The 14,538-nt window shown below is 42.0% G+C and overlaps 1 protein-coding gene across 8 annotated transcripts in view; it reads right to left on the reverse strand.

The window, feature by feature from the left end:
- Positions 1 to 14,538, reverse strand: part of ablim3 (actin binding LIM protein family, member 3) — a 49,064-nt gene that overhangs the window by 33,216 nt on the left and 1,310 nt on the right. For 7 of the 8 annotated variants that reach the window (XM_035942881.2, XM_035942877.2, XM_035942880.2 and 4 more), the window contains exon 2: positions 6,111 to 6,248. In XM_035942881.2, the coding sequence (XP_035798774.2) occupies positions 6,111 to 6,248 (138 nt within the window). The remainder of the gene's footprint in view (positions 1 to 6,110; positions 6,249 to 14,538) is intronic. The other variant, XM_035942876.2, reaches the window with a different exon arrangement.

Raw genomic sequence — 14,538 nt, forward strand, 5'->3', positions numbered from 1 at the left:
TAATCCTTATCATCTGTCCCAAATCCAGAGGAGTCGTCAGGGAGATGCGGCGCTTCCTGCCGCGCTCCCTTCTCCCTTCGTCAGAATCTCTCCCTAGCAACCATGCATTGGTGTGGTGATTGGACCAGCGTATCAGTGGTTGCTATAGCTACAGGAAGCTCCCCTTCCCTGTAACCCCCCCATGTTATTTTTTTCTGTGCTGTGTCTCTCTTTCTGTTTCTAACCTTGCTTTCTTTCTTTTTCCTCTTCACTTGTCTCCATTTGTCTTTTATTTTCCTCTAGTTGTTCCCAAAAGCTGTCCCTCTATCACAGTCTCTCCCTTGCCTTCAGAGAGCAACAGTGGTACAGTACAGTAGGTTGATGTTATTAATATAGAGGTTGTGTGATGGGGGCTAACGGCATCCAAAACAAAGGCTGGACCGACTGAGACAGGTCTGCAGAGAAAGAGCAAAAAGATGCTGCGATTTTACAAGAGCCCTGGTGAGAATACTACCCAGAAGTGGAGCTGTAGCAGAGCAGTCATGTATTTATCTAACCTGTCTGTGTAAACCTGCTATTCCCTTTTGCACTGTTTTATGAGAGAAATCTATTGGGTCTCCAAAAATAAATAACTACTGGGAGCGGCTTGGCAGTTTATGTGTGAACTTGTCTGTGTTTGCATCTGTCTGTTTCCCTGCTTGTATATTTGTTTCTCTGCCTCTGTGTTCTCTGTTAGGATGTGAGTTGGTTGTATGGGCACCTATTTTGCCGTCGCTTGCAGTTTATGTGTAAGTTAGCACTGCACTCGTGCCACTGACAGGCCCCGCTGTTTTTGTTGGAATCTAAGGGTGCCAATTATTCCTCGGAGGCTGGGTTAATGTGGTCGCTATGTCACTGGGCCAGTATGCACGAGTCAGCTCATACGCCGGTAACACAACGCCACATGGTCCATACACTACAGCCCGCTGCCACACTGAGAAGTGGTACAGGAGTCACATAATCCACATTTACACCCCCACTGCTTTCTTTCTTTGTCTGGAGCTGATGCATCAGTCTCTGAGCTGGCTTCTGTCTCCAGCATTTTCCAGACTTCTTTTCTTGAGCTGATTGCGTGGCTGCTTCTTGATGCTATAATCAGCTGCAGTATAATGGGTTCAAATGAGAGGTTAAATGCACATGATTAGTGATCTGTTCCTCTTCTGACTAATGCATGAGAGAGGAGTTATGATAATGTGGCATCCAGGAGGTATTGTAGCTTTATAAAGTGTAGGCAAAGATAAAGGGAGGATAAAATGATGGATGGGGTGGCTGTACGTATTTTTACATGCTATAAGAGAATGTGGGTGAACGTAACTTTTAGTGTGTCCAACTGGATAATCATGATCTATTGAGTGGGGCACAGTCAGCCCTTTTGGGGAAAAGGGAGACCAAGATATAGAAAGGAAAATAGGAGATGCAGGAAAAAGGGGAGGAAATAGCTTGGATTTTATGTCATGGTTTTGCAGTGGAAACTGAGGCGGACTGAGGCACACACAATATTATCAATCAAGGTCAATAACCCAGATAAACAATCAAATGTTGAGACACACCCCAATCACAGAGTTCATAAACACATGTAGTAGATAAGGCAATTGGATGCTGGCAGTGGATTGTCACTGAGGCGCAATGGTATAGTACAGGTTAGCCATTAGCCTCCAAATCGTGCACTCTGCATGCCAATGTCATCCCGTCCCAAGATGAGAAATTGATTTCATGCTTGGGTGACTTTCATCAAGAAAGAAAAGGAGAAAGAAAAAGAAGACAGAAGGACAGGAATTAAAATGTTAGAAAAAGCAACAAAGAGATAGAATAAAAAATAGAAATCCAATCTTACATCTTGCTGTAGCATTCAGAACCATTTAACCTCAGAAAATAAGTGGGGAACTAATGAAAAGCAGAGAATGGAAACACAGACAACAGAGAATAGATGGAGTTTATGAAGTCCGAAAGAACATGCAACATGTTTGTGAGTGAGGGTGGGGGTGGTTTACACACTGGACAATGAAAGCTTTAGAAAACTGCTTGTTGTGCAGAAGCACATACAGGAGAGCATATTACAGGCAGGGATGTGGAAGAGTCTGGTCACACAATAGTGCCCCACTGCCTCATGGGAAGAGGAGAACTCTCTGGAATAGGAGAGGGGAGGGTTGTTTGATAGGTGTGCTAACATGTTGCGATCAATGTCAGTTTCCTATTACTGTGGCACCGCTGTGAGTGAGAGGAAAAGGAAAAGGAAGACGAGAAAGTTAGAACCTGATTCAAGTGATGATGTAATGTTTAGGTGACACAAACAGCACCCCCATCCCCCCTCTTCTTCTTCTCCTTTCTGCTCGCTTTCGGTGCTCTCCCCCTCATTTATTTTTTTTTCTCTGGGGCACAGAAGAGAGCCTTCCAATTGGTTAATAGCACCATAGAGATGCTGAGAATATCCACCAACCAGGGCCCGAGTGCCCCTTCACACCGTTACCACAGCAACCCCTCACAACCACAGCGAGCGTGCACACATGTATAGATGCGCACGCTTGTATGCATGAGTGAACTATACGCTTGTGTTATCACGTGTGTGACAGCTACACACAGGGAACATGAAACAGCAACCCTCCAATGAATAGTCCAGAGTGAGTTCATCTACTGTAAAGCGTCTGGTTGCCGAACAACAGCGCGGTGCAGCTGAGACAGTGATAAACACGACTTACTCAGCTTCTCTGTGACAGACTGCCCAGGGAAGTTTGCAAAATGCCCATCATAAGTCACTCTAAGGGCTGACGATAATTTCCAGTGCCAAGAGCTGAACTTGCAATTTTATTTTCACATGTATATGGGACTGAATGATTTACCGAGATGGGCACTGGGATCAAATTAGAAGCACAAACATTTGCCAAACTGTCTCATTAAAAATAGATTTACTGTGACAGCAGCCAGCACAACATCCAAAGACAATATAAAAAAGACAAAAAAACTCTCTGATATTAAACTGTTATTCTTTTGTTGTGGCAGAGATAATCTAATGCGAACTGGAAAATCCATGCTTCCTCAATTTGGATCTCTTCGTTTGGCTGTTTGAAAAAAACCATGTACTCAGTAGGAAGGAACAGTGCAAGATCTGCCTACTCTCATTCATTTTGATAAACATACGTACAAAAATTTGCTCTACGTAAATGAAAGAAGCATCAAACTGTACCACTATTTTGTAATCATCTACACAGCTCAATAAACATATCAGTAAAAACACATAATGCAGTTTATAATGTGGAAAAAATGTGATTAGACAACACATATTTCTTCTTAATACATCTTGTTGCTTTCTCATCTGAACTCATCTGTAAATGACTTAAAAAGTCACCCATGGCTGACTGTCTTTGCCGTAGAAATGAAAGTATTAACATAATACTGAGCACACTCGCTGCAGGCTGTAAAGCGGCATGACAAATAGCATTCCTCGGTTCTTTGATTTCTAATTTGCACATTCACAGATACTCGATTGCCACAAGCCCATTTCAGACCTGCCCTTAACTCAGCAAATGTTGCCAGTTTTACACGTCAGCATCATGTTTGGAATGGAACCATGAGTCAGGGTGATTTTGCTGAGCCAAAGAAAAAAGAACATCCCCTGCATCAGATTGTCAGTTTTCTAAATTGCGCACGTTTATTCATTGCCAATTGCTTACAACATGAAACTCTAGCAAATCGTTTTGCCCACACAGTCTACAGCATGTGGCCAATGTAAGCCTTAGAATACAGCAAAAACAATCTTTGATGTATTATTTACTTGTAAGATTAGGAATGATCTGGTCTTTTCTCATAAATAACTTATATTAGGCCTATATTCTTAAGGCAATAGTTTAATTATGTCTTGAGTTGTGTCTTTCTCATAATGAAGTTGTTATAAAAGACACTGCTTAGTAAGTTTCCTTTTAAAACATTAAACATAGCCTACCAGGATGTGTGATTATGTCACCACTGTTTCTATTGTAGGTCACCAGTGCTCACCTGTAGCACTGCAAAGCCAGTTAAGTCAGTCTCATTAGACCACAGCGTACAACCAAAGGAAAATCCTTTACAAGTTGCCAGCACAATAACAAGTTACCTTAGCAGGAGCCTAAGTCCCCTACAAGGCATCTCTGATCCGTTCTAATCCCCACCGAGGGCTAATAGTAGCACTCAGCGTGTACACTGCCAGTCAAAAGTTTGGACACACCTTCTCATTTAATGTGTTTTCTTTACTGTCATAACTATTTATGTTGTAGATTCCCACTGAAGGCATCAAAACTATGAATGAACACATATGGAATCCTGTAGTAAACAAAAAAGTGTGAAATAAGTCAAAACATGTTTTATATTTTAGATTCTTAAACATAGCCGCCCTTTGCTTTGATTACTGATTTGCACACTATTGGTATTTTCTGTATGAGCTTCATGAGGTAGTCACCTGAAATGGTTTTCACTTCACAGGTGTGCCTTGTCAAGGTTGATTTGTGGAATTTCTTACCTTCTTAATGGGGCTGAGACCATCAGTTGTGTTATGCAGAAGTCAGGTTGGTCCACAGTTGATGGCCCTACTTGACAACTGTTAGAATCCATATTACGGCAAGAACCAATCAGCTAAGAGAAATGACAGTCCATCATTACTTTAAAGACTGAAGGTCAGTCAGTCTGGAAAATTGTGAAAACTTTGAATGTATCCCCAAGTGCAGTCGCAAAAATCATCAAGCGCCATGATGAAACTGGCTCACATGAGGACCGCCCCAGGAAAAGAAGACCAAGATTCACCTCTGCTGCTGAGGATAAGTTCATCCGAGTCACCAGCCTCAGAAATCACAAGTTAACAGCACCTCAGATTAGAGCCCAGATAAATGCCACACAGAGTTCTAGTAGCAGACACATCTCTGCATCAACTGTTCAGAGGAGACGGCGCCAATCAGGCCTTTATGGTCAAATAGCTGCTAAGAAACCACGACTAAGGAAAAGCAACAAGCAGAAGAAGCAGAAGAGATTTGTTTGGGCCCAGAAACACAAGGAATGGACATTAGACCAGTGGAAATCTGAGCTTTGGTCTGATGAGTTCAAATTTGAGATCTTTGGTTCCACTCTCCATGTCTTTGTGCAACGCAGAAAAGGTGTACTGACGGTCTCTACATGCATGGTTACCACCGTAAAGCATGGAGGAGGAGGTGTGATGGTGTGGGGGTGTTTTGCTGGTGACACTGTTGGGGATTTATTCCAAACTGAAGGCACACTGAACCAGCATGGCTACCACAGCATCCTGCAGCAACATGACATCCCATCCGGTTAGCATTTATTTGGACCATCATTTATTTTTCAACAGGACAATGACCCCAAACACACCTCCAGGCTGTGTAAGGGCTATTTGACCAAGAAGGAGAGTGATGGAGTGCTGCGTCAGATGACCGGGTCTCCACAGTCCCCTGACCCGAACCCAATCCAGATGGTTTGGGATGAAATGGACTGCAGAGTGAAGGCAAAAAGGCCCAATGAACCAATGAATGCTTAGCATCTCTGCAAACCCCTTCAAGACTGTTGGAAAACCATTTCAGGTGACGACCTCATGAAGCTCAACCAGAGAATGCCAAGAGTGTGCAAAGTAGTGCAAAGTAATCAAAGTGGCTATTTTGAAGAATCTAAAATATAAAACATGTTTTGACTTATTTCACACTTTTTTGTTTGATACATAATTCCATATGTGTCCATTTATAGTTTTGATGCATTCAGTGAGAATCTACAATGTAAATAGTCATGAAAATAAAGAAAAAACATTAAATGAGAAGACGTGTCCAAATTTTTGACTGGTAGTGTAGTTGTAGGAGATGGATAAACGGGTGCATACAGTGGATCTTTCAGCATGTCAGGATGTGTGCATGGAAGCAGACAATGTGACCAAGGTATACTGCATGTCTTGTTTCTGGTCTACCACTGGAATTCCAATCTTACAATATATAGCTTTAACAATATTTATGACCAGGACAACACAGGACTGGGGACTGTGTAAGACAACACCTGTTTGTGTGATCACTGCAGCTGATTGTCTTCTCTAATGCTTGCTGTGTGGTGTTGTTACAGATTCAGTTCCTTACCGGTGCAGGTAAAACATTTGACGTGAAAGTGGGTCTCTTGTACTCGGACCACTTCCCCTTTGCATACTTCCCGACATCGCTGGCACCGGATTGGTCCAGCGCTCCGCTCGCCGCCTGGTGAGCCTTGGTGATAAGCTGCTGAAGACAGAAAAATGTATTCAATATACTTCAACAAACGTACACATTTGAAGCACTATTTTGCAAGCTGGGTTGACAATCCCAACTGAGTTGAACCTAAACTGTCTGCTCTTTGAAAGCACATTTGCAGTTTTCAGTGAGAACTTTACTTGTAAGTCTTGAGAATTTTAAACATGTGGCTTAACAGGCCCACAAATGGTAAATTACGTCCTCTAAAACAAATAGTTTAACTTCGTTAACTTAGTTTCTTTTTTCAAGCTGATATTGGCAATCACATACAAACCATACTCAACATTTCTGAAAAACACACAATTTGTTTTGATTAAAATTAGGGCTGTATGACATTGGGAAAACTATCATTGAGACATTTAGTTCTTTTGCGATATGTAGTGCGAAAAAATACCAAAATTGTTGCCAGATAACTTGAATACGGCTCTATTTGAAAAGAATGAATCATTCTCTTATGAATGGGGTGATTTCATAGGGAGTGCTTCTGCACAGAAAATAAGAAAAAAGAATACTTTTACACGTCAATACTACACTTGGTTCATGTAATTGTGGGAAGTCACAGTTATGAATGGGATCAGTGTTCCAGTAAACTGACCATGCCTTTCTTTGACACAACCAAATCTTCCTTTTCAGTGTGTCTCTTCTGTCCCTCCTTCATCTTACTGAGCACAAGTGCAGCCTGGATGTCAACAAACTCTGTGTCTTGTGAATGCAGTTTAAAAAAAAAACAACAACTCTAAATCAGGGTAAATTATGTTCTATCGGACAGATGTTTCTTTAAGAATAGTCCCAAAAAATGAGAACCATGCAGTTTTTATTTTGGTATCAAGCAGCAAAGAACATTGCAACATAATGTGTTTGATTTTATTTGCCTTTTGGTGCTGAAACAATGTATACTTATTAAAAATCAGGATGGATTTCAGCATCAAGCATAAGCAAGCTGCTTCTATAATCACATATTTCTTAAATGTATGTATCAGTCCATCTTCAGACGTGGGGCCCGACTACACCACATACTGTACCGAGTGCAGTTCACACAGGAAGATCAGTGTGTAGCTCTGTCAACACTTGTTGTGAAGCTGTGAGGTCTGACACCTATGTAAGCTGGGTAAGCTCCAGGCTTTCTCTATTTTTCACAAACTCATACAGGCTGCACACACACACACACACACACACACACACACACACACACACACACACACACACACACACGCGCACACACACACACACACACACACACACACACACACACTGCTGTGTCAGTTGAGAAAGCGGATGGATCCCCTTACCCCTTATACATTAGCTTACATGTCAGACTCCTGCAAGCCCTACAGCTATTTCACACAGTCAGGAAAGCAGCGTCTTACATGCTGCCTTAACAGTACTTGAATATATGCTATCACAAGAAAAAAAGAGGTCAAAATGATACATTAATTCGATCATAAATGAGTGAGGAGAATGGATTTATCCAAACCACTTATAGGCTATTAGATGCTCTCTAAAGGTCCATCACCTCCGCTGGGCTATAAACAGATTCTCTTTGCACCTTCAGGCAGAGAAATGGTTATTAGACAAGCAGCCTTATAATACTGAGACTGAGTCAGAGCAGCTGGGATCAGTCTCTTACTTATCTCCATCTTCCTGTAGGAGCACGAGTGGTCCTACTCTCGGTGGAAGGGGTATAATGGCAGGGTAACCAGCTGGCATGACTACCTGAATAGCTGACTGAAGGACTCTGCTGCTTCAGTCGGAGCAGCACCAGCATATGGGCTGGCGTGACAGAGATACTGATTCCATTTCACTGGATGAATCCCGGAGGACTTGCATCACTTAAAAAGTCTAACAGCTTTTCACTTGTCAAAGCCTGAGCACTCTTTGCGTGCTTGAAATTTGACAACGGCATATTCGCAGCATGTCGGGCGCTAGGGAACACATTCATGGGTGTGGGAGAAAATGTATGCATGAAACTCGTTGGGTTTTTTTTTCTTCTCAGGACAGCAGTGTGGGCAATGGAAATATGCAAGCATTATTATTTCCCACTCATCACCCATCTCCCATCCTCAAGTCTGTGTTAGTTCTTTGTTTGCCTCACAATGCTGGCAGCAGCACTGGGATCAACTACCCAGCCTCATAAATGCACAGCACTCATTCAACTCCCCACATTCCCTTGAAAGTGGATTTTTTTTCCTCGTAAAACTAAACGAGCAACACTGATCCCATCAGGTGTGAATGAGAGATAATGGGGACTAAAAGCACAACATGCAAGCCTGTGCCAACACCTACTGAAAACACAGGACATGTACTTACAATACTGACCTTCTGAAAGCGGGCCAAAACTAACCTCTGGCACAGCATAACATCCTCTTCTTTTACAGCCCAGCAAGGCAAAGTTGTACAAAACTAACAACATGCATGAAAACTGCGCAAGGTGTGGAAATAAGATTATAAGATTTTTTGCTAGTTTTCACCAATCATGTTTAAATGAATGAGATGCTTATTTAACTTGTTGCATGGCAGGAAAGCAGAGAATCCAGGTACGCAATCAGCTTAGGGGGCCGCAGGATTACATAACTCCATCTAATTGTGTCAGGGCGTTCATTCTCATTGAACGCAGCAAAGCTCTCCTTGTCCAAACCCATTACAGAGCTCTCAAACAGTCCTCCGTCCTCTCCCATGCTGAGCTGTTGAGTCATTCTTCTAATGATAGCCACCAGACTACAGGTGTAATTCACTGACTCTAAATCAGCAGAGACTGCCTCAGGACAATACCGCCGCTGGCAGACAGGTGATAACAACAGCGCTGCGGTCAGACACTGTCCCTGCAGACCGAGAGGTTGCTGCTATTTCTACCCCTGACCTGACAGCCGCAGGGAAGAGCATGCTGGGAGCTCAGTCACGAGGGACAATGGGAGATTGGTGGTGAAAAGTGAGGGGAGTGAAGAGTGGGGCAGAATCAGAACAGAGGCAATACAAAGATGGCGTGGAGATGAAATGAATCATTAAAGACAAAAAAGCATGAAACCCAAGTTTACTTTTTAGTAAGTTAAGTTTTGTTTTAGTTTATACTAACATGTTCATTATTTTCAGCTGTATTATTTCACAGCATAAGCTCCAGGCACTTTCCCAGAATTTAAAAACAAGGAATCCAACTCAATCACAATACTTAAGCCACTTATTTGTTAGTGCTTAATATCTTAAGTCTTCAGTATGATCAGTAACTAATGCTTACAATCCTAAATTATACCTGAAAAGTTTTTTTATTAGCAGGACAATTACAAAGATGTGACTTGTGTGGAAGACATGCAGGTACACGTGAAACTGCTGTGTTCTTCCCAGTTTATTAATAACTCTGTGGTAGCTGGTGAGCAAGCGGTTAATGTACAAGCCATCCCAGAGTATGAGCATCTCATCTGTGACTTCTAGGATGTATCAAAGACAGCTGCAAGGAAGGCTGGGCAATACAGACCCAAAGTCGTATCTTGGTATTTTTAGACTGAATTGTGATACATAGTACACGATTAGCCACAACATTAAAACCACTGACAGGTGATTTTTATAACATTTATCATATTGTCACAATTGTTGCATGTTGATGTTACAGTGGCAGGTACCATCCATCTACACATTGTGTAAAGCAGACCCTCCACAGCAATGACACTCCTCATCACCAGCAACTTCCCTGGTGTAGAACGCCTTGAGGAGCACAACCAAGAGCCCAAGATCTCGACCCTGCTGTCAGATTTCCCATATCCCAATTTAAGTAAGTACCTATGGGAAGCCAGTGGTGTTTCCAACAAAATCCAAATGGCAGCTGGGTAGACCAGAGTTTTGGCTTCAACAGTTAACCTGAGGAAAACAAACTTTGTCAGCCATTGCCCCATGTGCAATTGTCACATTAAGTTTACATGTATCTTCTAACTTTGAGATATTATTTATATCTCTGCTGCGTTGTGCTTCATTCCGCGCAGCAGGAGAACTTGTGATGGTTTTGCAAGCAAACGCAGAGGGACAGTGGAGATGGAGTTACACAGAGAATGTGAGAGAGATGAGAGATGCAAAAGCTGGCACGGCTTTAAGAAGAAAATGTCGTGCACCATCAAACTTTAGCAATAAAAATGATATTGGTCATCTGAAAATAGATTCATCTATTCTAAAAGGTTGATACAGCAATCCACCAAGTAAAACTTTGGGCAAACCATTCAGAGACCCTGCTGATGGGATTTTCAAGTTCTGGGTTTTTGCATCTTCCGCGCCACAGATACTAAATCCTGAAATAAAACTCTAAAGTGTTGTGAAATCTGAGCAGCAACCAGTGACACCAAAAGTTAAAGCCACTCCAATATTATAATGGCAACTAAATACTGTCAAAAAAAAACTCTCATTGTGTTGAGTAGACTGGAAAATCTATTGTCTCTTTGAAATCTCAATGTTTAACATGTGTCTTGGTGACAGTTTTAAAATGCATTAACTAATAAGAACCACATAGCTACTTCAGGTCCACCTTAGAGTGGAAAAAATACAGTTTGTCTACAATTTGTTGACACAAACTTCATAGTGAAAGCAGCAGTTTCATTCCTCCATTAGTTTATATTGAGCTTTCAGTCACAGTACTGTTGTGTAGACAGTGCGAGGAGCACAATACACAATCACTACTCACTTAAAACACAAGAAAACAGACCTGAATGATAGATAACCAAACGATTTGTAAGCAAAACACTATCCTGTGTAGGCTGCTGTACTGGTTAAAACAGAAGCACATCTGTTTCCAACTGGACAGCTGAAAATGCCTCCATTTATAGACAAGTCACAAGATTTACTGCCTCAAGTAACTAAGAGACGTGCTGATGAGTTACAAACACACGACCAGCGAGTAGTAAATTGTTCCCTTTGTCTGTAAGATGTCAGAAAATACAGAAAAAAGCCAGTTGTAATGTCCCACATCCTAAGGTGACATCTTCAGATGTATTGTTTATTAAGATATTCACTTTACTATTATGTGTGACAAAGGAAAGCATCAAATTGCAGGATTTCACAAACTAGAACTATCAAATATTTGGCAGTTTTTGTTTTAAAAAAGACAACCAAAGTGCCTTTTGCATCATCCAAAATACAAATTTTCTCTTAAACAGAAAAGATTTATTTTCACAACAAAAAAACACCACATCTTCTCCTGCCTGTAATCTAATGTAGCCAATGATCAGGCCTCTCCATGCCTCCCCCCATCCCTCTCTTCATCTCCCTCCGTCTCTGTCAGGACCTTGGGTTGGAGCATTCATCAGAGCGGTGGGAGTGTCCAGTGATATCACAAACATGCTGTCATTCTGCTGAGAGAGAGAGAGGTCAGACTGCTACTGACAGTCTGAATGATCACTCAATCCTTCCACCAGCCAAGGTCACGGAGGCATCACCCTCGAAGACACAACAATGATTTGGCTCTGAGCTGAATCAGTCTCCTGATTAATCTTTTCATTCAAACAAACCAAAAAAAAAAAAAAAAAAACGCTGAAACTGACTGTTATTTCCATGCTGTCCTCAAAATTTCCATTCCCCTGCTGGTTTTAACAGTTTTGCGAAAATCAAACTGAATACCAGTGCAGTCACCACAATGATTGTAGCTGCAAATGAACAACAAAAACATGTGGTTGTTTTGGAGCTGACCTGTAAATGCAAACCAGTTGTACGTGACTGTACATGAATATTCATCGGTCCAGCCCAGGATCTGTGTTTGCAGCTGTGCATCTTTGCCTCCCACCTTTGTTCTCGGTGTTATTGAACTAAGGCGTCTGGCATCAGGAGTGATAAATGGTATTTGGCTCTGGTTGGGACTGTTCACCAGATGAGGCAGAAGCTCAGGGATCATATATGATGAGGCTCCCCTCCTTGTCTGCCCTAGTTCCAGCAGATTCTTCCCGTAAAACCAGGAAAGCATAACTGATAGCTAAACAGCACAGAATGAAAAAACACCATTTAATCTAGTTGTAAGTCCTATGTATGGATTTTTTTCTTCCCTTCTTGCAGCTTGAGGACACTGTCTGTCAGTAGGTCATTTACAGACGTCCTCTAGTGACAAATGAGCTACTCAGCTGTAGTTATCCTTCACTGAACCTCTGTGTTATGCTGTTTATTCTATTTCTTGATGATGCTAATATTGAATAAAACTAATTCATTTAATGAATTACCTTATGAAATTTAATATATATGGATCCCATAGGAAAATTGATTATGATTGTATGGATCATATTTTCCCCTCTTTAAACACTCTGATGCATGACAAGATACGAGATGCCAAAGCTGAAGCTACTGCAGGTCAAACCAACTTTAAAGCAAGACAAATATTTTTTTAGATTTTTTTTAAAACAGTTGAACCATCGTGTTGGGTTTGCTGTGCTGTAGGATAGGGGTCAGTCAATACTGCTTTTTCAGGGCCAATATTGATATTTATTATTAGTAACCAAGATGACTGATGCTCTATGCTGTCCCTACCTCAAAATACATCCACTGTTGCACTGGTCGCTGCACCTCGAGCACACCAGCCCAGCTCAAACACTGTAAGACTACTCTACGCTACACAATAGCAAGTTCTGATACTGAAATAACTCAGCCATAGATGCTTGAATAACGATACAGAAAGTTCCACCCTGGAAGCAGACAGGATTGATTCCTTTGGCTTGCTTTGTAGAAAACCCCCAACGTCTGAATCTATGTGTTTGAGACTGTCATCGACACTCTGCAGTTTCACAGTGGAAATGCTTACCCATGCTATTGACTACTTATTTTGCTCATTATGTGTTTTCTAGCATATAAAAAAACACCATATGGCATATAAGAAGGTTAAAAAACTCAATTTTCACCAGTGAGTCTTGTACATGCTGATATTCAGTAGGTGTAATGTTTATGATGTTCACAATCTTAACTTAGTGTGTCAATATTTGCTAATTAGCACACAGATTGAAATGTCACATATTGCCAAAGTCTTTAGGATGTGTTGTCTGGAAACTGTGAATATTTATTATGAAATGTTACTGATATACAGTTCTGGGTGGCTAAAAAGACCACATGAGACTAGATTGTTATAAATGTCATAATTGTAGTTTGCACAAGAGAACATTTTTTTAAAAACTAAGAATGGCTACAGTCCCAACATGTTGTGTTAAATTTCTCTATGTTTTTTGGATGTGTTTTGTCTGATACCTGAGATCTTAGCAAGAGCAGAGGAGAAGTGTCAGTGCTGCCTGTGATGTATGTCTCTGCAGATCCCCTCAGGTCCCTGAGCTCAATGATCAGTATATTGATCAACATGTGTTTTATCACTCCCTGGAAACACACAAACTGTACGTACCCAATCCCACAGAAACCTCTCAGAATCCACTATTATTACCATCACCGACAAGGCCGTTTCTTATCTTCCATGTTACCACAGTAAATATGTAAAACCGAGGTCCTTTTCCATCAAACGCTGACCTGCTCCACCCGCAGTGCTGCGTCGTCTGCCAGCCAGGCAGAAAATAGGAGTCGGTCCAGACATACGGCCAAAACCCAGTGACCATGAGAGATAGACGGCCCAGAAGATGAAGACAGACGGTCAGAGCTGTGTGTAATTACTCTGTGTGTGTTGATGGCCTCTAGGCAATCACACCCAGTGCAGCAGAAAACTGCACACAGCGAGGAATAGCAGGCCCATTCATGTCCAAACCTTGAGTGTTGAAAGCAAAGAAGGGGACATATGTTTGACTGACTGGACGAGGAGGAGGAGGAGGAGGAGGAGGAGGGGAGATGTTCTCGGTTTAGAAGCCTGCAGTGCTTCAACGCCTAAAGCCAGAGTACAGACACATGTCACATCACCGTCTGTGTGCCGTGACAATGCTGACAAACCCACGTGCTGTTAAATGCATGCGTCCATCCTTATACCACATGTTCACGTGCTGCTTTTGTGTGTGTTTCAGGTGCCATCATTTTGGTGCAAAAGTCACTAGGGCCTATGACAGCTCTCCACATGTTGGCTGCATGTGCTCCTCCCCCTCGGTGTCAGCTGAGAGAAGCATTTTGAAGCTTAACAAAAGAACTATGCTCATTGTCTCAGAGCGCAAGAAGCTGCAAACCGCACTCCCGTCAGGCAGTCAGGCAACGTCTGCGTACCACTGAGTTAAGAGCACCAGATGAATAATGTAGTGCCACACAATGACAGCCCAGATTATGAATGATGCAGTAATACCGGAGGGTGGACAGGAAGCGCTTGACACCACCAGTTCTCAGAGCACCTGGTGCACATCAACTTCAACAG

Source organism: Amphiprion ocellaris, chromosome 13 (assembly GCF_022539595.1).
Source record: "Amphiprion ocellaris isolate individual 3 ecotype Okinawa chromosome 13, ASM2253959v1, whole genome shotgun sequence".
Classification (NCBI taxonomy): domain Eukaryota; kingdom Metazoa; phylum Chordata; class Actinopteri; family Pomacentridae; genus Amphiprion; species Amphiprion ocellaris.